The sequence below is a fragment of the Solea senegalensis genome, linkage group LG7, assembly GCF_019176455.1.
Source record: "Solea senegalensis isolate Sse05_10M linkage group LG7, IFAPA_SoseM_1, whole genome shotgun sequence".
Classification (NCBI taxonomy): domain Eukaryota; kingdom Metazoa; phylum Chordata; class Actinopteri; order Pleuronectiformes; family Soleidae; genus Solea; species Solea senegalensis.
The window spans coordinates 17,784,531-17,810,443 of record NC_058027.1 but is presented as its reverse complement, the minus strand read 5'-3'; the positions used below and the strand labels follow the sequence as shown (position 1 = coordinate 17,810,443).

The following is a 25,913-nucleotide window of genomic DNA, read 5'->3' as shown; positions in this document are numbered from 1 at the left end:
ATGATTATTAAAAGTGAAAGCTAAGGTTTTATTGTTGTGGAACGAGAGGAAGAACATGAGTATGAGAGAGTAGGAGCAGACGTATAACAACGGCTTTATGTTAAACATTAAACTATCCTGATATCAATTTTAATCATAGAATGATTATAGTATAATAATGACACTACTGCCGCCATCGCTACTTCTTCTACTACTACTACTACTAATGTTAATAGCCTCACAACTGGATCTGGATCTTACAGCCTGCAAGATGAGGACAAAAAGAGAAAGGACATTAAGGAAAGGCACAAACTAGGCAAGAGAAAGAATAAGGAAAATGTCATGTAATGCGAGTTTGAAGGAGTGAGTGTGAGTAAGGGGTGTTTTAGGTTTCCCTGAGCTTGCCCTAACTATATCAAAAAGAGAGGATTTAGGTCTAACTTTAAGTACAGAGAGGGTGTCTGCCTCCCGAACCGACACTGAGAGCTGGTTGCACAGGAGAGGAGCTCTTATAGACTCTGGGAACCACAAGTAAGCCTGCATTTTGGGACCTAAGCGATCTATTGATAAGGTAAAACTAGCTGTTTAAGGTATGATGGGCCTGATCATTAAGTGCTAATCCTTATGCAGTCTAGATACTGTAATTACATAGACCTGATGTCACCTGATAGGTCATCCCACTGTGCTTTTCCACTGCTTCTCTTATTAAAACGCTAATCTAAACCACTGATCCACCCTGACGTGGCCAAAGTCCCTTCATAATGATTCTCTCCTTCTTGCTTCTCGTGCCCGTCAAGAATTCATGACAGGAGCTGGTGCCATGGGCCAAAGCCAGGGAACTTTCCCACAGAACAGGAGCACTTTATGCACATGGATATTAATTTATTCCAATGTGCTACCTGATGGTGCTGTGGGAACGCAGGGCTCATTAACCACATTTGATTTTTAAAATAACTATTTCACCCTTGCTTCACCCAAATTATATACTACACACCACAGGTGATTGATATTCACTGAGAAGGCGTAACCTGCAAGATTATGAACTGCTGAAGACTCATCTGTCTGTCATAGCACAATAACAAGCAGTGATGTGTTGAAGAGGGGGATGAACGCAAAGCAAAAACAGCTCATGTTTCCAAAGATAATGTGACAACTAAATGATTTAATCAACCAATCCCTGGGTAGTTTTTTTCTATCTACAAATGCAAAGAATCTCTGTATATGAAACGAGGTAGGTAACTAGTGTAAAAAGATGAAAGTTATGACTGATATTCTCAAATAAAGAGATAAATAGATACAAATAATAGCACTAGCCAGGTTTAGGACCCATGAGGACTACTGGTCCTGACAAGGCCAGTGTTTATTTCTACACGGACACACACAAATTCACAGTGTGAATCAAAGGAATAATTATGCTATTTATTTTTTCCGTGCCAGGGAATTCAAAATATGTTTATAGAAATTTTAATCCAGAGTAGATATAAGTATTAACAGTTAATGCTAATATATGTGATGTACATGCAAAGCATGAACAACAAAGAATCAGGGGGGAAAAAGAAAGCTGAACATACTATCTTCTGCTTGCAGCTTCTTTTTTTTTAAATAGACCCACAAAAACACAGCTTTGAGGAACAAAAGTCAGGGAATACTAATCTGAAAATAACTCTTATTGGATTCCACAGTAATGGAGCTCTCAATGTATTTTTGCACCAGTGAAAGCTCTGCTTTTGTCGAGCTAGTTTTAAAATAGACTTTCATTAATACAACCATGACAATATTAATCATGTCAAGCTTCCAACTGACTGGAAGAGAGAAATGAAGCAGCCTGTTGTATTCAGAAAACATCCTCTGTGTTGCTGCTCTTCGATGAATCCACTCTCCAGCAAACAAATGGCTGCAATAACTCCAGGCCTCAAACACAAAAGGTTGTTTCCAGAGAGAGGAGTCAAATAAATGGAACAAAATGGCTGGAAGTGATATGTCACTATATTAGATGCCTCTGTGCCATATAAATGCTACTATCCCCCTTTACAGCCTCTGTGTCAGATTTATACAGTGTAGGGGTTAACTGTGACTATAAATCACATTGAGATACTATTGGAAGAGACAAATGATCCAGGAAATTTTCAGCCAACTGTCTCTATCTCAGCAAAACAATTTTTCTATATCATAATGTGCAAAAACAGTACAAAACGAGTTAATACGAGTATTTCAGCGGAAGATTTCACAGGAAGAAAAATCCAATATGGGATTTATTTAAAGGAATTTGATTTTGCCTCTTTAGCTTTCTTCCTTTCGAAGGAAGAAACATGATCCTTTGGATTAACCCTAACCTTAACCCATTTCATATAAATTGAAGAACAATATGTTCTGCCACGAGAGAGAAAAGGCCATTTCTTGCTACACAGACCAGCTATTAGGTACAAATCAGACAAAGTTAGAATCCAATTAGAAACCTAAGCCAAGGTGGAACAAAAGAATGAGAATCAATAGTACAAATGTCAAGACAGAGCAAAGCAGATCCAAAAATCCCTTCTATTGCCAACAGGATAAGTATTTATCACTGTCTCCGTATCACCTTATTCATTGTCCTCTTTACTTTTGCAGGACTGATAATGCAGGCGTGATTTATCACTGGTCAGCAGAGAGAAAACTGATCCCTAAGAGAGGTCAGCATATATGCATTATTCAAAACTGATTCTTTTCCCACGCGTCAGGATTTTAAAGGAGGGTTGGGGCTGTTTAAGTCTTTTCCAAAGGCTTACTGCAAATGTGCTTTCTGCTTTCCCCACGTATGTTTCCCTCCATGTAAGAAAAGAGAGCTGGAGATGCCATGAAATCGGGAATTATCTTATTTTGCAGAACATACTGTGTACAGACGCTGGTCATCTGAAACACCATTATTTGGGACCGATAAGGCATTGAGAGAAAACCATATTGTCCAAAACTAGCTGTATCACACTAAGAGCAACAAATGCTATCATTCCTATCTTGGCATATCCTGAGCTTCATCCCAGTCATCTGTTTTGATCGTGCCAGTAATGTTAACAGCTGTAACACAAGAGAGTCCAATCGATCGGGCTGCGTTATGAGTGGCTTGTTGCAGTTGCTGTTGAGTGTCCATTGAGCAGCAATAGAGTGAGAGGAGCTGTGTGTTAATGATGTGAGTAATTAAAGAGGGGGGTATTGAGCCTGCTGACCCCTCTGGCCCTGTTGAGCACGGGAACCAGAGAGAGAGGGAGCATGGGGCCAAATTACGCTAAGTCAACTCATTAGATGAGCTTGACTACACAGGGAGGCTTCACCACATTCTTCATGCCTCAGTTGAGACAATTATGTTTTTTTCGGGTTGTTAAGGGTATTCCATCTTAATGAGGGGGTCCAATTAAAAGAAAAAAACTATCAACAACAACAACAGCGTTGGTACAATCCGAAAGACTGGCACTCTGAGTGCCAAGAGAAAGGAATTACATGAGATAAAAGGACAGAAGAGACAGGAAGAAACATGACACGGGGGAGATGTGGGATTTCCGCCAGTGCTGTCTATAAGCACCAGGAAGGAGCACTGTCAAGGATGAGTCTCACTGTATGTAAGCTACTACTTGAGTGAGTAGATTCATACGTTGGTGTGAAGAATGATGGCAAATTAATAAAGGAAATAATCATCAAACAAAGATGTGTAGGTGTGGCTATTTTTAATCACTTAATGTATGACATGTAGGAGCAGCAAACATCACACATTTAATTTTTGTTCTTTTACTACGTATGGATGGATTACATAATACTTACTTTATTGATCCAGTGGGTATTCCTCCTACAATATTCATAAGATGAAATACTGCACATTATGTACACATTATGCAGGCTGTGTTTAACTGAATTATATACAGGTTATTACATTAAGAGCTTTTACTGAATGTTTAATTATATTATTCAAAATGATCGCGTCATGAGTTGCTGCATGGTAATTGATATAATCACGGGCAATTAAACTCTCAGCTGCTTGTTACAGGGAGAAATAAGATTGTTGTACTGTGCTATCAGCCAACTGTGCTCCACAGATGACAACATATCGAATACAACGGCGTCTCTGGGCAGACATTTCTACGAGAGCAATTAAAAGATTGTTCGCGGGGTATTCAGGTTTTGCCATCACAATGAAATAGAGAAGCCAGACAACCAATAGATTAATCCTCTGTTGCAGATAACTTTGTCTCCCCGTGGACACTGACAAATTGACTGAGGTGAGGTTCAATGATATAAAGTGCTTGATTGTCCATGAGCACCCGAGTGAGCTGATGAAATATATTTCATACATTTTGCCCTGATTAATTCTGAGCTTTTCTTTTTCATAACACATCCATCAAGAGACTTCTAAAACTGCATTCACCATGCACTGCAAGGAATTTGTAATTTAAATTTTTTTTTGCTATTCATTCTGATAGGATATATCATGTAGCATCATGCAAAAATAAATTTCCCATTAAGAATTCCTTTATTTTATGTGAAGCACTTGGAATACATTGCTAGAGTTGTTAAGTGCTTTATAAATGAACCTTGATTGATTGCGTGACCTAACTGTTGTTTTATGTTTTTATACCTGTGTATTACCAATCTATATTTACTGTGGTTGGAGGCAGCAAAGGAAATAGGCTCTCATGTTGGTGGTTCTTGAACATTTTCTGTATAAGAGCAGCTGTGTCAGTATAAAATCTGATGGATTTGACGGTACACATGTCAGATACAGTATAATGTTTTGGTGAAGCCATTGTAGGTTAAACAGCTACTGTACAAGACACAAAATATTGCTTAATATATCCATGCTAAAAATTGGTTCTGTTTATATGATTAGACAATGCACTAATTGGACAATAGCACAATGAGTGTAACAAAAAATCTAATTGGTTCTGAAAGTAAAAGACACATTATGTCAATGTATTTATACTGTATTGATATAAATGTGTTAATAACGGACCAGTGTTCCATCTTTTAATGTTGTAAATCAATTTGATGAAGCTGTGATGCTGTGATGCTGTTCCTTTTCTCCAAGTGTCAACAAACAAGTTGATAGAAGGCAGGTGTTAAGCGTTGTAAGGTTTTTTGACACCAAACAGTGAAAGATAGGGGATCTTAGGAGACCGAGTTTATGGCCTTCATTGTCTTTGAACAAAGACACATGTGGTCTCCATCCAAGAGGCATGATGCACACAAAATAAATGGGCTGGTTAATCACTCCGGGCTCCCAAAACACTGGTTCCGTATGGTTAAAAAAGCTGATACGACGTAAAATGTATGTGGATTCTCCTAAACTCATTCTCGTGTGTCTAATGGAGTCGTAACAACCTGAAACTGGGTCATATCTCAACGATTTACATTTACACAACTGCCGTTTTCCCACCAGTCAGTCAGAAATGAAGAAAGCTCTCGGGATGAGAGGTGAAATGTATTCAACCTAACTAAAGCAAGTAAGTTGCCTATAGCTAAACTCCATAAGATACAATGTACTGGGGATGACTGATAACCTTCACAGTACAGAAACACGAAACATAGTATATGTTATTAGTGAAATTGTGATGATAATTTTGTTGTCAGTGGCTTTGCAAAGTTGATTTATTGCATTGTTGGGCTAAAAGAGTTAAGGTTTCTGTTTGTTCACATTTCGCTTGACTGCCAAAGTGAGGCACCTGGGCATGAGTGTGTCACAGTGACTTGACTTTACATTTAAAATGTCAAAAATGTTTGTTCATACATAAGGCCTCAAGCTTTCTGTCCGTATCTAAGTAGTAAAACACAATGGTGTGTAGTTCTGAAATCACAGTCTCCTTTCTGTCCATGTATCATAAAATGGAAGAAAAACAAAAAACGGTATTGCATCAAATGTAACTGCGTCGAATCAAATCATCACGTTTTGAATCTAACCACGCTACAGTATTGTCCCTGAATCAAATCAGACCATGTGTCCAGATATGTAATCAATCGTCCTCAATCAATCGTGCAAAGTCCTTCTGCAGGGTTACCATGGAGATGAGAGTCTCAATGCTAAATGTCAAAATGAAGCAGCTGTTGGACTTTTCCTGAGATTAGCTCTCATGCCACAAATGAAGCTGGTAATATCTCTGAACTTAACAAGGCCACACATCCCCTTTGTTCCAGAGAGGCATGCACCCTAACACACACACACACACACACTGATGACATCTGGATCTACCTGCCACCTATACCAGATCATCTTGTTTCTGAGATAAGAGGGACTGCTCCAACCAAGAGACACTGCACAGCAGGTCTCTTTCCTTCAGCATCCCACGCTCGACTATGTGCAGAGATGACACTGACAAAAGAAGCCTCATTAATCGTTGCAGCAGCAGCTCGAGTCAGAGTTTCTCTCTTTTCTCTACCTGTCAGCCAGGGTGGCATATTCTCTTGAGAGAGCGCTATTCAACATCATGGCGGTGCAGCAAGTTGTCACGGCAAAAGGCTGAGCACATAGTTTGGGAGCAGATGAAAGACAAACACGGTGTGCATTTAAATACAACCGATGTGAAGGCATTTATAGAATTAACAGCTTAAAGGCGTCGGAAATGTCCTCTTATTTTCCACACCTGTGCCCATGACCCTGCATACCACAGTGTAGTTTACGCTGTTAATGCAGCAGATGTTTCCTGAGCCTGTAGTCAACATGGATATAATGAATGCATGCCCCCCGGAGTCTGCTTCAGCTGAACTTCACAGGTTATGTGAAGAAGAACAAAGCTTGTATTTCTTACCATCATCAATTGTATTTGTATTGTAATAATCTGGGCTGTTCTAAAATATATAGTTATATTGTAATTATTATTACTATAATAATAATAAATGATGTGATGCCCCATTTTCATCAACTGTTTCTTCATTTGAACTAAAGCAAAATGAAATGCCAAATGTAGTTAAAAATGTAATGTAGTGTAAAATGCAGATACAGATTTATTGCAAGACAGCCTAGTTTAGTTTCGGTGTTCAAACTGTTTGGATTAAATATCTGTTCAAAGGGTCACCAAGTCATCCTTTACTTGTTTCCTCTAAATCGCGGAAACTTTCACAAGAGACATTACTGCACAAATTAATGCAGCCTGGAAGGAATGTGCGGGGGGTAAAAAGCAGAATTGGTTTCTCCTTATACGTGAGTAGAATTCTTATTCTTAGTTAAGGGTCAGGAGCTGTGACCTGAGTCCAATCATGGTGGCAGATCCAAATGTCTCTGGGAGCAAAATGACAAAGATTAACTGTCCCTTGGAGCTTGAAGACTCATAATTAATGCTGCCTCACTTCCCTCTGTGCCTCTGCTACGAGGAGGATTGACACTGAATTGATAGGATTGCCATTTAGGGGTCACTCACACCACGATGAGGCAGACAGCGCCGGGGACATATTTGTCAGGCTTAAGCCAACATTGATGTTTAAGCAGAATTAAGCATTTGCACATTCACACGTGTATATATACATATATATATATATATATATAAAAAAATCATGCTTGTTATGTTTCAGTTGGTAAATAGATGGCAGCTATTCCATACTGTGGCAGTACAAGTGTTATGTTATGTGTATGTTATTTCATTTGTATTGTTATTTGTTGTAGGCAAACAGTCACAGCAGACTCTGCAGACTTTGCGGACTCTGCAGGACGCAGGCCGAGGGAGACGCACTGCGTGGTGGCAGTCACTGTGCGGAGTACAGTGCAGTAAACAGCCTTGGGAAAAGGGCAGCTTTGAAAAGGCTCCCTCCTACCTCTGAGTGGGCTCTGAAAATCCTCCCATTGAAGTGAGCTTATTTCTTAACAGTGCCCCTAGCATTTTGTATGGATCCACTGGAATCCTCTTTGCACACGAACACCCACAATTATGTTGGCAAGGAGAGATAGATAGATAGATAGATAGAGAGATAGAGAGATAGAGATGAGTGAGACATGGTGTATCAGCTCAGGTGCAGGTGAGATAAATCATTATACAATCATACATACAACAACTGTAAATAAACGACAACATTGAAGTCCTTTGGCTTTTGCTGCGTCTAAGTGCTGTATTTTATGATACGAGATGACAAAATGCCTAAAAGACTTCCTGTGAAATCAGGAAATAAATATAAGAGGTTCTATGTCTAATTCTCTTTCATGCCAACCTCAGAGAAAATTGGAAAGGAGTGGTGAACAGCTCAATTTGCCTTGATGTAATTTAATACCCTGCACCTTTATGGGCTCAGTATAATGGCGTAAAACACAATAAGCAGAAATGCTACTGACTCAGAGAATCAGGCTGCAAACTGCATGGCAGCAGACTGAAAGCTTTTCAATTTTCCATGAAAGCTTTGGTAAAGGCTCAAGTGATAGGTGAAGCAACAAGAACGAAAGAAAAATCTGAAAATTTCAGAAAATAAATGCCGTAAGAATTTCTCCATTTCCCATAATAACATCAACATGTCGAATGCAGTATGCTTAAAAATGACTCATATTATTTCTCCAAATTAGGATTAAGAGGTATCATTGTGTCTACTGTTATAGTAGACACACAAACACAGGCTGTCAATGGAGCAATGTTGCCATCCAGTCACTAACCCTAACCCATAACACCGAGGTTTGGAACTGGGAGGAATAACCTCTGTATCACCTATTCATTTCAATATTACATTTGCAGACTTTGGTTTACAGTTTAAAGTTGCCATTTTCCAGGCATACACAGATTTATCCGTCCAATACTAGGGATTTGAAATGTCACAGCCAAGGGCAACTATAGGCTCTGCTTGTTAAAGAGGGAAAGAGAGTTACCCGTGTTCTCCTCCTTTTTCACAGACACAAACTACAGTACAGTAGAGCACTGACAACGCCTTGCTGCTCGGAAGCATAAAAGTGTCATGCACTGCCAGTCTACTCCATGAATATAAAAACAAATAAACAATTCAAATATCAGGATCTTCAGTTTAGATCACTTCCAACTGGTTTCTGGACACATTCTGGACCAGACATTAAGCAGAAAAACCAAGCTCGTAAGTTTACATAACAATGTTGCGCTTTGATGAGCCTTTCTGGATTACAGCTGAAGATAATGGTTGCTATCAGTAGTTCGGCAGTAATAAAACTGGGATAACTAATTGCAAACTTCACAATTTAATCTAAATGCCCAGAATTTAAGGAGGCAAAAAGACAAGTAAATGGGCAGTAAGTGTTTTTGCCTTTATTGGCTGTCCATCAGTGTGAAACATCTCAACATCTACTGGATGTATAGCCATATAGTTGGTTTTCATTCTGACCCATTGCATACAGACTCACCAAGCTGCTGGTGGTATGGATGTGCCAGACACATTTATTTATTTTTAATGAGATCTTATAGTCTTTTCTTTATTTATAGCAATTTCCTAGATCACATACTTCCCTACTATTCTCTTGGGATTTAAACCCATATCAATCAGTACTTTGGGCACCAGAACCCATCAAAGCAGTCTGGACACAGACTCAACAGAGCCAAAGTCATTTATCGCTCCCTTAATTGTACTGAAAAAATCCAAGTATCTATTTTATATCATATGAAGGACATCTCAGAATCAATAACTCCATGTCCGCAAGGGAAAATCCCATGGCTCTGACCGTAAACAGACGGAAATAGCTCAATATGTGACTAATTCCCACGTTCTGCCATATTGATATTCTAAGTGTCTTTTTGTTTGACCAGAAAATGTAATTATTTATCTTATTAGAGACACAGCACCCTTGAAATTCAGTCAAAAAAACAAATAAATAAAGCAAATGCCTTGGCTAATATGGTCAAATATGGCCCTGCTTGTTCAATTAGCAACCTGGCAGCTTTAAAAGTGACGTTGGTGTTTTAACACTTGGTGGAAGCACAGAGAGCAGGGGAGGGTGTAGGGCATACAATGAGAGACAAAGAGACACAGTAGGTGAGTGTAATTACAGTAGCTGTATGGCAATGCCCTTGTTAAAAGGCTGGATAATGGTTAGATTGATTTTCTGGCTGCAGCCTGGCGGCAGCTTGCATTTCCCGACCTCTTGACCCACTGGAGTGTGCATTTAGACTTGGTGTTGGTAGCAATATGGTTTTTAAATTTAACAATCCGTGGCCCAGACAGAGTGGAAGGGTCTGTGAGACGAGAAAACAGAGGGGGAGCCTCCAATCACTTGACAGCATTGTCAGGTCCAATGCCTTATTATATCCAGTCTATTGGCTGCTTTTCATAACATTTATCTTTTCAATCACCATTTCTTTGGGGCTCACACATTAGAGAGACCAGTGAGGGGATATTTACGTATATAAATATGAAAAGAAATGGTCTCAGTATGGATTCCATCACTCGCGCAGACCTCTTTGTTGGTGGCAGACAGAGGTGGCTTTTGTGTATGTGTCATGCAGGGTCCCGGCTCTCTTCATCAATAGCACACCATTCAAGCGATAAGCATCAGCTGGCAGCCTACTCCACTGACACTACCACTTCCTCCCAGAGTCAGCAGATTACATTTTAGGAGGTGACAGCTTGTTATCACTCTGGATAGCAGGAAAGGCTTAATCTTTTGTTCTTTTCTGGCTGAGAGACGGCTTAAAAGTCGCCAGCTCAAGCCACCAACTTTCCTCCGTCTGCCCTCTACAGTGACACAGAGAGTGAATGGGCCACTCTTCTCATCCTCCTCTTAGAGTGCCTGCACTTTGTAGAGGGATTACGGTGATGGAGGTATCAGCAGTGCACAATGATATCCATTCAACCCATCCCCTGTCTGCTGTGGAGACAGGGGATGGGTTCAAGTCTGACTTGATAATAGGTACGCAGTCTACAGGGATGGATCACAGGTCCTAAAGCAGGGCTTGCCTTTTGGGAACAATCATGTAAAATCCCTGTCTGAATCATATCCATGACCACAATGAGGTGGAGAAAGGCACTGCCCCTGAACAGTATTATAAGTCATACTCAGAGGAAACCTTCTTCTTAAATTAACTGTGCAAACCCAAGGCTCATAACAAACTATACTGATATAGTGTGGAGACAAGGTGGGACACAGTGGTTCCCAGAACAAGAGAAGGTTCCACAAAGAACACAGGAAGTTCCTTTGGCAAACATTTGTCATAGACATTCGTGTTCTATTTAAGAGAGCTTGCTAAAATGTGTCAATAAATATGTTAATTCATTAATATTATTGAACCATAATAGCAACAACAGAACACAGTAATTAAATATACTTGTGTTACGGTAATAATAGCCCCTCTTGCATAATCCTCCCTCCGCTCACATCATGATAACTTAAGTGACCTCGAAACATTAGATTCATTATCACTTTTTCAGTGCTTTGCTTTTCAAACCACATGTCTCCTTGGTGAGAACGGCAGTTATATAACCTCTCGCTTTCCTCCCACTCCCTCTTTGTATGTCTCTTCCTGCCTGTGTATGAAGTCCACCACCTTGTGAGCCTGCTACAAGAAGACTAGAGGAAGGTTTGAGGGATACTGTCAACAAGGCTTTCTTGATGTCCTCTGATGTCTTCTGGCTGGAACATCACAATTGACATGAACAGACATAAAAAACACTGCTTATGCAACACATCAGCGCAGGGTAATGACACAGATTCTACATAATGGTCTTTTATGTCAGGCTGCAGGAGTAGACATTTCCACCAACTTCTGTGTGCATGCATGTGTGCGTGTGTGTGTTCCGGGTATTAATTATGTTATGGGGACCTAAATCTGAACAGATACATCATGGGGACTTGTCTTCCTTATGGGAACTAAAAGCAAGTCCCCATAACATAACGTGACAGACAGAGAGAGGGAGGGAGAGAGAGAGAGAGAGATACACATCAGCTTTATTTGCCTTGGCAACAATTGGCCTAAACAGGATTAACAGGCAACCTGTAGGTGGTGTCATTACGTCTTAGGATTTAAGATTTAAATAGAAATGCATGTTAAGATTTGTGTCGAGCAGGTGTAGTACAAAATTCAAAAATCCTAAAAACTGTATGATTAGAGACAAGGGAATCATACTCTCAGTGAGCAGTAGAGCTGTGTAATAATAGTGGTCTATTCATATTTCACTCAATAATAACATTTGATCACTTGCCATGTGGTTTTATTTCAGCCAAACTTCAAGTTAATTAGTAACTCTGTTGGGTACATTATGGGCTAAAAGTCACTGAAAGACTTCTCCGCGTCTGTTGTCAGGTTTGGTTCCATAGTTGTCAGTCCTGCTGCTGTTATTAAGCAGTTATTAAGCGATCTCAAAATGAATCTCAAAACAGTATGTTGGACAGAGCAGAGAATGACTCAGGGCATTCACAGGAAGGACTACAGTACTGTGCAAAAGCCTGCGGCCACTATTGAATTAGCTTGTTTTATGTTTTATACTATACTATAATGACCATACCAATGACCTTTTCTGAGTCTCTGAAACGTTTTTCTTGTTTAACCATTACTTTTTTAAGTGTACACAAGAGTTTAAATATTTATAAATATGATTTCACTTCTCTTTTGTCTTTACATTGACTTTTTGGAAAAAAAAAGTCTGTTTATCGATTGACATGCACAATAGAAGCTACTGGCCAGAGCAATCTGATGGTAGGGAAAACAGATTATGTTGCAAGGCTCCCATGGCATAAACCCGGGCATTAATGTTAATGGGAAAAAAAAATCACATGACCTTGCACTTGCCCCTGAGCAGCTACATATTAAATCCAATAGACAAGGCCCAAGTCTGGAGACTAGAGCAGCATCAATGCAGGTACCTGATACCCATGAATGAAAATAGTCTGTTTTCTCTTTCACTTTTTCTGACTTTCTGCAGGGTATTTCACGAACCCCCTGGTAAAGTTCCTCTGCTCCCTGAGGTGAACAAACAAATGGCAGCAGTGAATGTAGAACAGTGTTCGCTATCATAGTTGACAGCCATGTCCCTCACCAGATGCCATGTGATCCCATCACCGAGCGAGAGGGCAAAGTTTAGCTTGTACTTTTTTAACATTCCGGTCAAGAAAGAATGTTGACGTGTATGTGCCTCAGAGATAGAGCTCGCCTTTAAAGGCACTTGAAGCTGTGTACATTTTTTGTTAGAGTTGGCTGTGCCAGCTATTCCATCCCTTCACTAGAATTGACTGACACGACCATTGGATTTGCACTGAAATCTGTTGCCGAAGCCAGTCATCACTACAGTTTAATTACATTAAGAGACAGCTTAATTGGACTTTGTCAACAGACAAGGCTTAAAGGATTACTGGACCTCGGACAGAGAGGGATCAAATTTTACATTTGAGCTTGACAGAATACAGCCATTTCCTGGCAGCCTCCATGTGGGCACAGATAGCTAGATGGCAAGGCGGATGGGGTTAATGGTGGCCAACCTAATGATTCATTTCATCCTACTTTTTTTTTTCTTTTTTTTTTGCATACACTAAATTATACAGAACCTGTAAAGCTGTGTTCATATATATATATATATATATATATATATGAAGTTATTACATACAGTTCAGTAGGACAACAGATAATATGTCATTATGTTATTTCTCCAAGCAAATAGGTCTTTGCAACATAACATAGCCTCCTTGCTCCTTGATTCTAATATAGTAAAAATTCAGGACACAGGGACTCAACAGGGATATGTGGTGTTAAACAAACTTTATAAGCTAGTAATGTGTGTGGTGTTAAACAAACACCACAAGCTAGTAATGTGTGTGGTGTATTGTTAACCCAACAGATTACATGCATGATGACACGTTGATGATACCAACTGAGAAACAAAGTGACGACACCTTAGAGCCACATGGACATTTTGCAAGGTTATAGTCGTATTCCAATGGTCATCAAACTACAGAACTATAATGCCTTTATTATGTAGACATGTTCTCACAAGATCACACTCAGTACGAGGAATGTGTGTCTGTGTCATTCATATACCGACGTCATATACCAGAGGCCTTGTTGTATTATATACTTTAGAACACTCTTACAATATTTTTCCTCTTTTCTCTCCAACAATTACAACTTTTGCAGTATCTTTTTTTAACTCTTTTAACAGAACAATTACTTACAAACAGGAATCATATCTAATAACAATACTTTAGAACACTCTAAACAACTTTACACTATCTTTCTCTTTTGTACGAATTACAGATACAATCACTCACAACCATTAACAACTATTTGCAATGGTTTTATCCACAAAATATGTTACAAAAGTCAGAATTGCAGTCTAAGTGTCCCAAATTACAGTAATCCACCCTAGATGCACGACAATGCCCCCCCCCCGATGTAATGATAGGGGAAACACTGAAGATAATATGGTTTTTCTATTGTCTGCTGCTGTCTTGTTTTATGCTTTTTGCTGTTTTATTGATGTGATTATGTCGAGCACTTTGGTCAACCTCGGTTGCGCTTTATAAACAAACTCGGACTTGTCTTCTCAAACCGTCTGCAACGGTTGAAGGTTCACCTGTAAAAAGTCAATCTCACTCATATTCTCGGGTATCAACATGAATGAATGAAGTGATCTATCACAGTCATCAACCTTTGTCTGTCTGTCATGTGTTCAGCCATCTGAACACCCCTTGGTTGGCCTCCTTGGTCTGAGTGTTGTGCTAGCACTGCCTCGTGTGAGCGTGTATGTCTTTTATTTATTCTGTCTTGTATTTATTACTCTGTACAGCACTTTCAATTAAATGCATTGCAGCAAAAAATTGGGGCAGTAGACAAATTCGTGAAATGTTCTTCATTTCAGATTTTGTCATGCAATGGTATAATCAAAAAGACCACGCATGGTTAAAACCTATCCCAAACAGTCTGGTGCCTCTACATTTCACCCTCTCATTACACTAATGGTATTATGTGACCTGGTGCATTTTGCATTTTATGTTCTGCGCCACAAGTGAAATTGTAACCAATGTATAGTTTCACCGGGTTCTCCGGTTTCCTCCCACATGTCCAAATACATGCAGAGGTTAATTGAACATTCTAAATCACCTGTAGACTCCATGTGGAGGATAAAATGGTGGCCTATGGATAGATGGATGGATATACTGTAGTTTGTTTGCCTTTGGAGTTTTTTTGTCAGGAGAGAACTCCTGACAAACAACAGTCTCTCATACATGAATAATTAAACTACTATTCTTACTAATACTGAAATACTGAAATAGATGCCCCTGATATAGTGATGTGCTTGTGACACAAAATGAGTAATATGACATGCACTTAAGGCAGAGGATTCAGTCGTGGGATGTGACCGTCCTGGTCGTTTCTCACTCTAAGAATTTATAGTTTTCATTCATGAGGTTGGGCAACAAAAACTGCTCTCGGATCATGATTGAGATAAAAATAGATCCTTTTACAACATAGACGGAAAGCTTTGACAGCAAACTTCCCCCATGTGCAGATTGCGTATGATAATGATTTAAACCCAGTTCCACCCACTCAGCCACAGCCACAGCCACAGCCAGCCAGCCAGGATAATATAGGCTACTACTGTTAGAGGCACTTAACAAATTGCATGTTATTATCATTTAACCTGAGCCTCTGCTCACCTATAATGAGGAATTTCCACCAACACACTGAAGTGGGGGCACGACTTCACCTCATTTCCTCTACTTATAGATTCCTCTGTGGGGAAGGGGGTATGTAAGGTGACAACATCGACCCTGTATTCACCATAGTGCATGCTCTCATCACCACACGTATCTCAAAAATGCCCAGAGGTATAAGTATGTGCTGACAATTCACCTCAACTGCTAGCTCTTCAGGTAGCTCGCCTCCCATAGAAACTGCCAGCTGTTTCTCCAATTGTCCTTTCACAATTACTCGGGAGAGATCATGGGGGAAACGGTGGCTAGTTAAACTGTAGTTTTCTCAGCCACCATTGTGCGGGCCCTCTAAACCATAGGATACAAAGCTCTCAAGCACACTGAAAGCCAAATAAAGAGGTGGCGAAGGAGAGGGAGGCAGATAAAAGCTGACATACAATGTATTATATCTCTGCTCTATTAGATATGAGCCTCTGCTAGGGTGAAACACCATGGCTTCAGGCAACATCCTGCTTGCTCATTGTGCTGTAGTGGGGGAAAGGAGTGTGTAGCTGCTTTGATGACTCAGTATACAACAGTCTTTCATACATGAATAATTAAACTACAATTCTTACTAATACTGAAATAGATGCCCCTGATATAGTGATGTGCTTGCGATGCAGAGAATTCAGTCGTGGAATGTGGCTGTCCATGTTCCTTTTCATAATTCGTTCAGTTTTGGTCAAATAACAAACAAACGCCGTCCGATGTTTACACTCATACATCTGATTGGACATATTAACATTAAGTGCATGGCTGTAGTTTGTAATGTACTGTGGTGCATTGTGGCCCACTTAGCTGATGATTACTTAGTGATTACCTTGGACAAGGGTTGAACAAGGGGCTGTTTTATTATACAGCCCACAAATCCAGGACAACAGAGATAATAAGGATGATTTCTCCCACATGTTCAGTGATCTATCTTGCAGGTAGCGTAGTGTCACTGAGTAACATCTGGGATGCTCAGTTCAAATTACTCGTGCACACTGATAACGTTTTTTTTTTAGACTTAAGGTTAGTAAACTACAATAATTTGCACTGCTGAGTGAAACTTGAAATAATAGTATATGGATATAGTGTCAGTTCCTCCATTATTTATGATGTGAAGATACTACAGGACACAAATGCTGGTTTGGGTTCTTCTGTAATATCTGTTTTAAATAAATATTATTATTGTTTCCTAGCATTTCAACAACATTTTTAAGGGTCTTTAAAGGTGTTCTTTTTTCCTCATTCCGTTAGTGTGCGTGTGTGGTAACTGTCTGCTGCAGAAAATATCAATCTCAGATAGCCTCATATGCCTCATTTTGCATTCCAGCTCTTTTTTTTTTTTACATAAAAGTCATGAATAGTTACAAGGTAATGGCTGAAAAATGATTCAAGAATGACCTGACAGGACTTTTCTGACAAGAATCTGCCAAATGCCTTAAATGTGAGTACAGATGCTGAGTACATTACTACTACTACTACTACTACTAACCCTGGCGTAAACACCAGTGCATAAAAAACTACACAGTAGACCCTTTTCATATGAGATGATATATGTACATTTTTATATTTTTGTCCCAATATACAAACGACGTATACCATATTCCTTTAAGAGTTCACAAAGACAGACACAAATGCACCCACACTCACAACAGATGTGAAGTTACACTCAAATACTCAACACTTCTGACAATGATACAGTCGTGTGGCTTCATACTTCGTTTTGCACACACATCTGGTTCTTGTTTCACACGAAAATTATGAACAGGAAAGGATCCATTTGGTGATATACTGGAAATACCTCCAAACTCTTGACAAATGCAAAATGTGCGTGTCTCCTGTGTAGTCACGTCATTGTGAATGTCCTTTTTTTTTTTTTTGTTATCTTGTGCTGTGCATGAAAGTAGCTGACAATCAAAGGAATATTAGAGGGTTGGAGGGATTCCACTCTGACTAAGTGGCACTTACTGCTGTGGAGTGTGACACTGCTCTGATATTCATAATGATTCCCAGCACTGTTGACATATTGTGGCGCTGATACTGGGTGGATTGCTGTTTCTATGACTCTGCTTATGAGAGCTCTGTTTCCAGAGAGCCTGCTGGACCGTTAACAAAAGTAGATTTGCATCCAAAATGCGCAACATAGGAAAGACAAAATATGCCGTTTATAAAATCAGTTGAAGGGGCTCGTCCAGCACAAACAGAAATAGTTGCACTTGACTTTCAGTGTATAGTTAGGACAATGAAGGTGTTTGATTTGATGCTGCTCTCATATAAGGTAGATGGATATCTAGTACATGCCACAAGAGGCACACAAGCAAGCAGCTGATCTCTTGTTTCTGAGACACGGAGCAGCTTAGTTTTACATGCTCAAAACACTTGTCCATCAAGGCCGCTTAAACCCCAATCTCCTTAATGCTGAGTGCCAAACAGAGGCGCAGTGGGTTGCTGTACAAGGACAGAGGTTTTACTCATTAGGAAATTGAAGGAATGACCTTCTCTCTAACACAGTGGAAACTCAGAACACAAGGCCACTGAGCTGGAATGAAAAGGGATGTGCTTGGGATTGTTCGTTGGATTAACCCAATGGCAACCACCCATGATGTCACCTTTAAGAACCTCAGCTCTCGTTGTGAAGCCTCCAGAATCTCAATTTGCAAAAGTTAAGGCTTTAAACATTTTTAGTACTTTTTGCTGAGGCGTGTTTATATAATTGGTGAAAAAGTTTTTTTTTGTTTTTTTTTCATTAGATTGCCTAGGTTGTGTGATAAGACACTCTGTATTGCGAATCCTTATAGCCTCGGTATACTTCCAGTTATATTTATCTTTTTTTTCTTTCTTTTTTTTTAAAGTACATGGATACTTGAGCAAAAACACTTTTAGATTTTAGAGCAAAGAGAGACAAACCTGTGCCCAGTCCTTCAAAAATATTCAAGAAATGCTGCTTTTGGATGAAGTGAACCAGACATGTAGCCGCAAACACCAGGAGGAATGAGAGGAAAATGCGCACCCTCCGCCTCGGTCTACACAGGGAGTCCACCGCCACCTTCAACTTTTTCCCCGTCATGATACAGCAGCCAGACACCAATGTTATGTTCTGTAGAAAGAAAGAAAATGTTAAACCAAGACGGGAAAAAAGCAAATTGATTAAAACCTGTTTTCAGGGATTTCTGAGTAAATTTCATACTGTACAGTAAATGCCAATGGGGAGGTAAGGATGGTATTAGGTACAGAAGTCATGGATGCACTGACATGGATTTGTCAGTGCATATGCATTATTGCTTCCCATTTTGATGAAAATACCCAAATGTTTTTGGTTTCTGGGTTTTTTTGACATGGACATTGTTAACATTTCATTTGACTCTTAGTCGTTGCAATCCCTGGAGAAAGAATAGCTCTCTCTCGTTCAGGAGAAGCAAAAATACTTGAAACCTCGACAAAGACTTAAACGCACAGCACAATTATTTCACATAATCAGCGGCAAATCATTACATTTAAGCGGCTGCATGATTAGTCACCTGTATTGTAAAAAAAATTGATCAATGTTTCCTAATTTAATATGTATCAACCTTATCTCAAATAACATCAAACGTACAATACTTTATGTGCATGTGGTTGTGTTGATTGTTATTATTATATGAGAAATTCTCTCTAGTTTCATAATATAGAGGGGTAGTTAGCAAGAATGCTAACAACTCGACTGTCTTTCTGAAGATTTATTTCACACACACAGTTAGCGGTAGTTAGGTTGTAAAACCGACACATACGAAGGTTAATAAAAGAGCTTTGATGATGCACTTTAAAGGCAATAGTGCTTAGATACCAATTATAACAATAAATAGATAAATAGAATGATAGTTTTGCCTACTAGAAATTTCTACAGGCACAGTTCCCATGCCAACTCAGGCGCTAACCAGGTGGCTCTATTTGCTGCCTGCCATTTTCATCCCTATGTGTAGATTTTACTTTGATGGATTTTTTTTTATTTTAACCGGTACTCGTGGATTGTTATCCATTGTACTGTGTGAAATCCACACCAATCATGAGGATTTTATTTACTGGGATTATTGGGACTTAGGTCATTGAGCTGGTACAAAGCCAGTACCTGAGGTATCACCATCTTGTTCCTTAATCCCAGAAAAGAACAACGGCTCTGCTACTTTCTACTGAGTCAGTATTGCACTGCAATGGTTTTACACATAAACAATTCGATTCATTTCATTGCAGTGAGCTGAAATGCTGATGTCCTGAAGGCTGTGCTCGACACTGGATATTCTGCTTCCTGATGTGAAGTCGAAGATGTGTAAAAGACAGACAGAGCATGATGATACTCTGAGAACTAAACTATTGTAGATGAACAGGCCTCGGTGTGTTTATTGTTAAGTATTTCTTGGACTCATCATCCATCACAATCTGTTGATATGCATGGCTTAAATCAAGCTTGGTTAACTGTTTCCCTCCTGCTAGTGAATTAAACGGGTCATTGGTGCAGGGAATAGGGTATTGCTCAAGTGAGGAGACACTTTTCCCTGTTAGTTCATGATCTAACAATAAACTGCATAGTCTGACAGAACCATCCGGCTTCAAGACCAGTACCATGGCCGCTGCCCACTCAGCATGTGAACACGTGAATTGTAGCTTTCAGGCCTTTTTTATCATGCAATTCCTGTTTAAAAACATCCTCATGCCTCAAGGGTACTTTGGGTAGTCCCTGTGCCTCTGTCCCCACATGTTTTATTTCCTCCCACTCCCGCTTCAAAACCCCGAGCCGTCCTCTCCCTAACAAGCAAGGTCCAGTACCTGCTACCACCACTAGGGGCAGTGTCTTCACCATGGATACTTGACCTGACCCTGGTTATTAATATATTTTTCTTTCTTGTTTTCTGTTGACTGTCATCTACAATGCACCTGTCAGTTATTAGGGATGCACAACATTATCGGAATGGTATCGGTTTTAGCAGATAGTGGTTTAAACGTTTATTTATTTTGCTCAAATAACTAAATGTATATCTATATCTGCTGTGACATGAGTAGGCAAAATATTCCGTACATTTTTTGGGCACAGGTATATATTTTTACATATATATCAGTATCGGTTATCGGTACAAGCACTCCCGATATATCGGCATGTCGGATATCGGCAAAACGTGCAATATCGTGCATCTATACAGTAGTTCCCATGGTAATAGCAACACAAACTCTGTTGTGTTTGGACAGAAAACTCAGAAACTCTGCACCATATAAACTGAACTTCTGAATCTGAACAGAAGTTGTCATGGACAATTTTCCAATATGTTTGTTTGCCACTGCATTCAAGTAAACACATGGGCAGAGCTGACAAAAAGAATATAACATTTGAATGAATAAAAGACAAACCAAATCGCTGCAGCTCATTGTGATCAGACCATACTTTGTGCTCTACTTCAAAAACAGCTGTATATGCCAAGAAATGACTTTAACATTTCCCAATCCATTATTATATAACGTGTGTCGATGGAACAGATTCTGTGTTTGACTTTCATGTATAATGAACATCAAAGATTTTGTTGTTTCAACTTTCAAGCGAATATAAATTATGCCAGTCCAAGGCAGTCAAAGACAGTGGAGACATGCTCTGTCGTCTGTGGGAGCATATGGAGAGACATATGCTGCCTTCAAGACGATGTCTTTTACCAGAAACTCCATGTCTATTACAGCAGAATAATGCTAAGCCTCATTCTCAACGTAGACATGTGTGCTTAACTGGCCAGCCTGCAGTCCAGATCTGTCTTCTGTTGAAAATGTATGGCACATAAAGAAGAGGAGAATCACATAACTGCGACCACAGACTGTTGAGCAGCTCATGTCTTGTTTACAGCAAGAATGGACAAACCTTTTACCTGCTAAGCTCCAATAATTAGTATATCTTCAGTCTCCAAAAGTCTAATAATGAGATGTGACCCAGTGGTTTGCGTTTCCTACCGCACCTTGAGAGTGTTCTTGATAACGTTCAGCTAAAATGATTCACATTATTTCCTGCCTCTATCAGTCATACTGTAAAATGCAGGGCTTCCTGTTTGCAGCGAGGAAGAAATGTCACAGGTTACATGAGAACAAAACATCACTATAACGAGAAACTCCGAGCTGTACGGACCTGATGGACTCGAGCATCATTATGTGAACTCATTTGGCAATAGTTTGACTGTCAAGTTATACACTACACCTGTAAGGCAACATTAAGTATTGTATTATTACTATTATTAAGTATTGTATTATTACTATTATTAAGTATTGTATTATTACTATTGTAAGTGTTTTATTATTAAAACCGTACTTGTGAGAATGATTCATGAAAACAACTTTGAAGACGGTGTTGTGTAGAGCCTTCATTATTTTTTTAACATCTGTAATCAGATCTGAAAATCCAAAGAATTAAACTGGGCAAGAGCTGAATGCCTCACACAATGCCTTGGAAAAGAAAGCCAAGTAAATCAATTTTCATGACCATTTCCATTTCCAATCACCTGCTTCTCACTCAGTTGTTTATGAAAATGTTCTGAGCTTTTTTTTTTTTTTTTTTCTTCTTAACAACATTCATGTGCGGTCCAGTGTGTTGAAGATGAACTTTGTTGAATGGTCATCAAAAGGAAAAAAAAGGTTTTCCCAGGCCTGCGTCAAATTAATTCACTTCAATTCAGTTTGTGTCATTAAACAGAGCAGAGCCAGTAAAATGACATTTGCAGTATCAGCCATGCACCGTATATAAAATACAGCACATGGATTACTTCTACTCAAAACAGTGCTAATTGTCTTTATCCACAGCAACCAGTTGCTGGTGAAGTTGCACTGCTGCAATGACATTTTGATATTAATGTTTACGTTAACCACGACCAATGGAATGGCTTTGATAATGCAAAGGCAACAGTGCTTTCATAGCAGTTATACTAATAAATAGATAAATAGAATGATAGCTTTGCCCGCTAGAAAGTTCTACACCTCCCACTTGGCCTACTGATTCCTGAATCTAAGTGGGCCACAACAACTACGAATTTTATCTTTCAAAAGTAACATTCACCCACAACTGGGTACATAAAGCTACATTCTTGGGTATGAACACAATATGAATAACAGATACGAGTGACAAATAATAAAGGTTTCACTGTCCAACTTCAGTGCTGTCAGGTTACTTTCCACCCCAATGTTGCTCAACGCTCTCTTGGGGGTGAAGGGGTTGGAGTGGCTCAGTGGTTAAGACTGGTACCCTGTGTGCGAAAGACATCATGGTCGCAAGTTCAACTCCACCCCTGGCTGATTGTACGCAATTACATTGTAAGTCGCTTTGGATAAAAGCGTCTGCTTAATGGCATGGCATGGCATGGCATGTTATGTAATGTATTACATCTATCACACACAGTTAGCGGTAGCCAAACAGCAGTTAGACTGGTCAGTTAGTAGTTAGTTAGGTTGTCACACAAGTGGCACTGCTGAGTAGTATGAGTTCTGGTCAAGGTCAAAAAGAAAGAATTTGTCCTCATGCTCTGACCTTAAACTTTAATAATTATGCTGCTCAGCTCTCAGAGAGAGATCATCCATCGTGCGTGTCTGCGCGTAGAGGCTGGCTGACGTAGCGTCATTAATGTTCTAAAAGCATATAATTACACTAAATAGTAATGGTCCATTGAATCCAACCTTGAATTCATGGCTAATTACAGGCTATGTGCACCACGTCACCTGTTTAACCCCAAACTACGTCATGTACTGTGCTACCATCATATCTGCCATCAGGGCTGGACTGGGACCAAAAAATGGTCCTGGCATTTTTTGCCGTGGCGCCGCACCGTGATTATTGATTTGCAGAGGCACATGACATACCAGAGGTGATATGCGCACATTGTGTTGTTTAAAAAAATGAAATAAAGTGCAGTAGCCTACATGGAAGAGAGTAACCATGTTAAAAAATGTATATGCTCTTCCACTGCTCACAGAGAATTTCATCTTGGGAGAGATGGCCACAGTGCCACATTTCCCATCTTAAAGTCAAAGTGGCTGCTAGTGTCTTTTCAGTGTTTAATGAAATATACTGTTTATTTTTTTAGAATCGATTCATCTGTCGATTGTTTTCTCAATTAATCGAGCATTCTTTTGTCCATAAAATGTTGAAAAATGTCCATCAGTATTTAACAAACCTGGAATTCATGATGTTCTCAAATGTCTTTTCACTTTTAATGATTTTTTTTTTTCGTCAAATGGAGCAAAGAAACCAGAACATAATCACATTTAAGAAGCTGAAAAATCAGAACGCTTGTATTAATTGTTTTTTTTTTAAAAAAAACAACCTCTAAAAACCGATTAATGGATTATCAATAGTTGACGATTAATTTAGTCATCGATTAACGTAATAATCATTGCAGCCCTACTTGTTACCTATGAACGATTATTCATCCATTTCGGTGAAGCAATGGTTGTTAGGAACATCGTGTCACTTCCTTGTGTGATTACTGTAACAGACATGAAGGAAGCAAATAAACAAACTAACTAACATATCTCAGAAACTGAGGGACTGTTTTGCAGACATCTTTGTGGTGATCAAAGAACTGGCAGCACCAACGGAGCGGAAAATCGGTCATACCAAGGTCAAGTGAGGTTTAGCTCAAGTCAATAAGCATAAAGGAGACAGACAGGAACCCTGATGTCTTCTTTAGTTTGGCTGGTTTAAATTTGCATTAAGAGTGGTCTTAAAATTCCTCCCACTGGTAATCCATGAGTTCAGTGACTGTCCCCGCATGGGATTCTGCCGTGTAAATTAGTATGTCCACTTATTAAGACTGTTATTGTTACTAAAGGATGTGCATATGAGGAGCTGTAGCTGTTTGACACTGTGGCCTTGATACATCTGCTACACCCCCCCGCCTGGACTAAGAGTAGTTTGAAAGCTGAACTGTTTTTAGAGTCATGCTTTTAGTGGAGTACCAGTCTTAGCAGAGGTTTGCACTCTCTGAATGCTTCCTCTAGTTTTAAAATGCAATGCTCGGGTTAGTGTCTATATGTTTTATTTAAAATGTTGAAGCAAAAAGAAGCACCAAAACTTTTCTCTACCTAATATTAATATTTTCTTAGGTGTAGGAGTTTGATGCCAGTTATTGGTAAAAGACGCTCTAGATCGACATTGGAGCAGCATGGAAACACCCTACGCCCTAAATTCAAATAGAGAGGTTTTATGGTTTTGTGCTTTTAGTGCTGCCACTGCACAACCCACTTTCTCCTGTGACCCACAGGCTGAGAAAAGCTCTGTGCCCTTTGCACAATGTGAAAGGTGGATGTTGACAATATGCATCAATATCACTCAGTGTGCAAAACCACATCACACAGGCTCAAGTCCTGAGGGAGCCAGGGCTTATTGTGCCTTCTGCAGGATTGGAGCAATGTTTAATCCTCACATTTCTCAATCAAATGCACGTATTTGTTTATGTATGTATGCACACTGTGTATGTCACAGACAGGATTTGGCAAACGTATTTCTCCGTTTGATATCTAGAACATTCAAAAACTATGGACCAGCGATCTGTCCCCGCCTTTCGCCCTATGAGAGATTGGCATCACACCCCGTGTGACCATCATGTAGACAATAAAGCAGTAGAAGATGGATGGATGGATGGATACTGGAAAGCAGAGAAATAGAGCTTTGAGCCCATACACTTGTCATTACGGTAGCCCTCAGGACTTCCGCGGAATGACCGTCCATCACAGACAAGACTCGCCAGCACGCCACGCGTATGTGACGTCAGCTTCTCAGTACCATAATTCCTAAACTGTTGAATAACTGCCAGATACTGAAAGTGAAAGCTACCTTGGAAATGGGGCAGAAGCAATCACTCATTGAACATTTATTTGACAATTCTACAAATAAAATCAACATAAATCCATGCAGCGTGATTATCTTGATGGTCGTAAGAGGGTTAAGTTGTTGTTGTTTTTTTCCTCTGAGCAAGGTCAAAATCAATCCAGCCAGTATAATTATTACTGCTGCTAAAATTGTTTTTGTGTATTCAGACTCAGCCTGGAGACTTAAACTGCTCCGTCAGGTGTCAGATAATGTGATTGCTGGTAGACTTAGCAACAGATATTTCCTCCGTCTATTGACAAAAAAAATCTCACACATTTAGTGTGACTAATCTGATAACATGGGTGATGCTCATGCTATGTGACAGGTGTGCACCAGGTCTCCACTCTGGCACAAACACTAACAGTGATTTAAAAAAAAAAAAAGAGTGCACAGGAAACTTACTAACTCATATATAATACTACTAATACTTTAGGCACTGGGTCCTGTTTCAGTTCTTTTAAAAAGATGAGCACTGTCTGTTCAACAGCCAGGAAAGAAATTACTGAATGAAAG

General features: G+C 39.5%; 1 protein-coding gene across 1 annotated transcript in view; it reads right to left on the bottom strand.

The window, feature by feature from the left end:
* The window catches only part of LOC122772812 (carbohydrate sulfotransferase 8-like), a 114,149-nt gene that overhangs the window by 66,049 nt on the left and 22,187 nt on the right, over positions 1-25,913 (bottom strand). The window contains exon 2 of the mRNA XM_044031115.1: positions 18,446-18,635. Within this exon, the coding sequence (XP_043887050.1) occupies positions 18,446-18,605 (160 nt within the window). The 5' untranslated portion in view covers positions 18,606-18,635. The remainder of the gene's footprint in view (positions 1-18,445; positions 18,636-25,913) is intronic.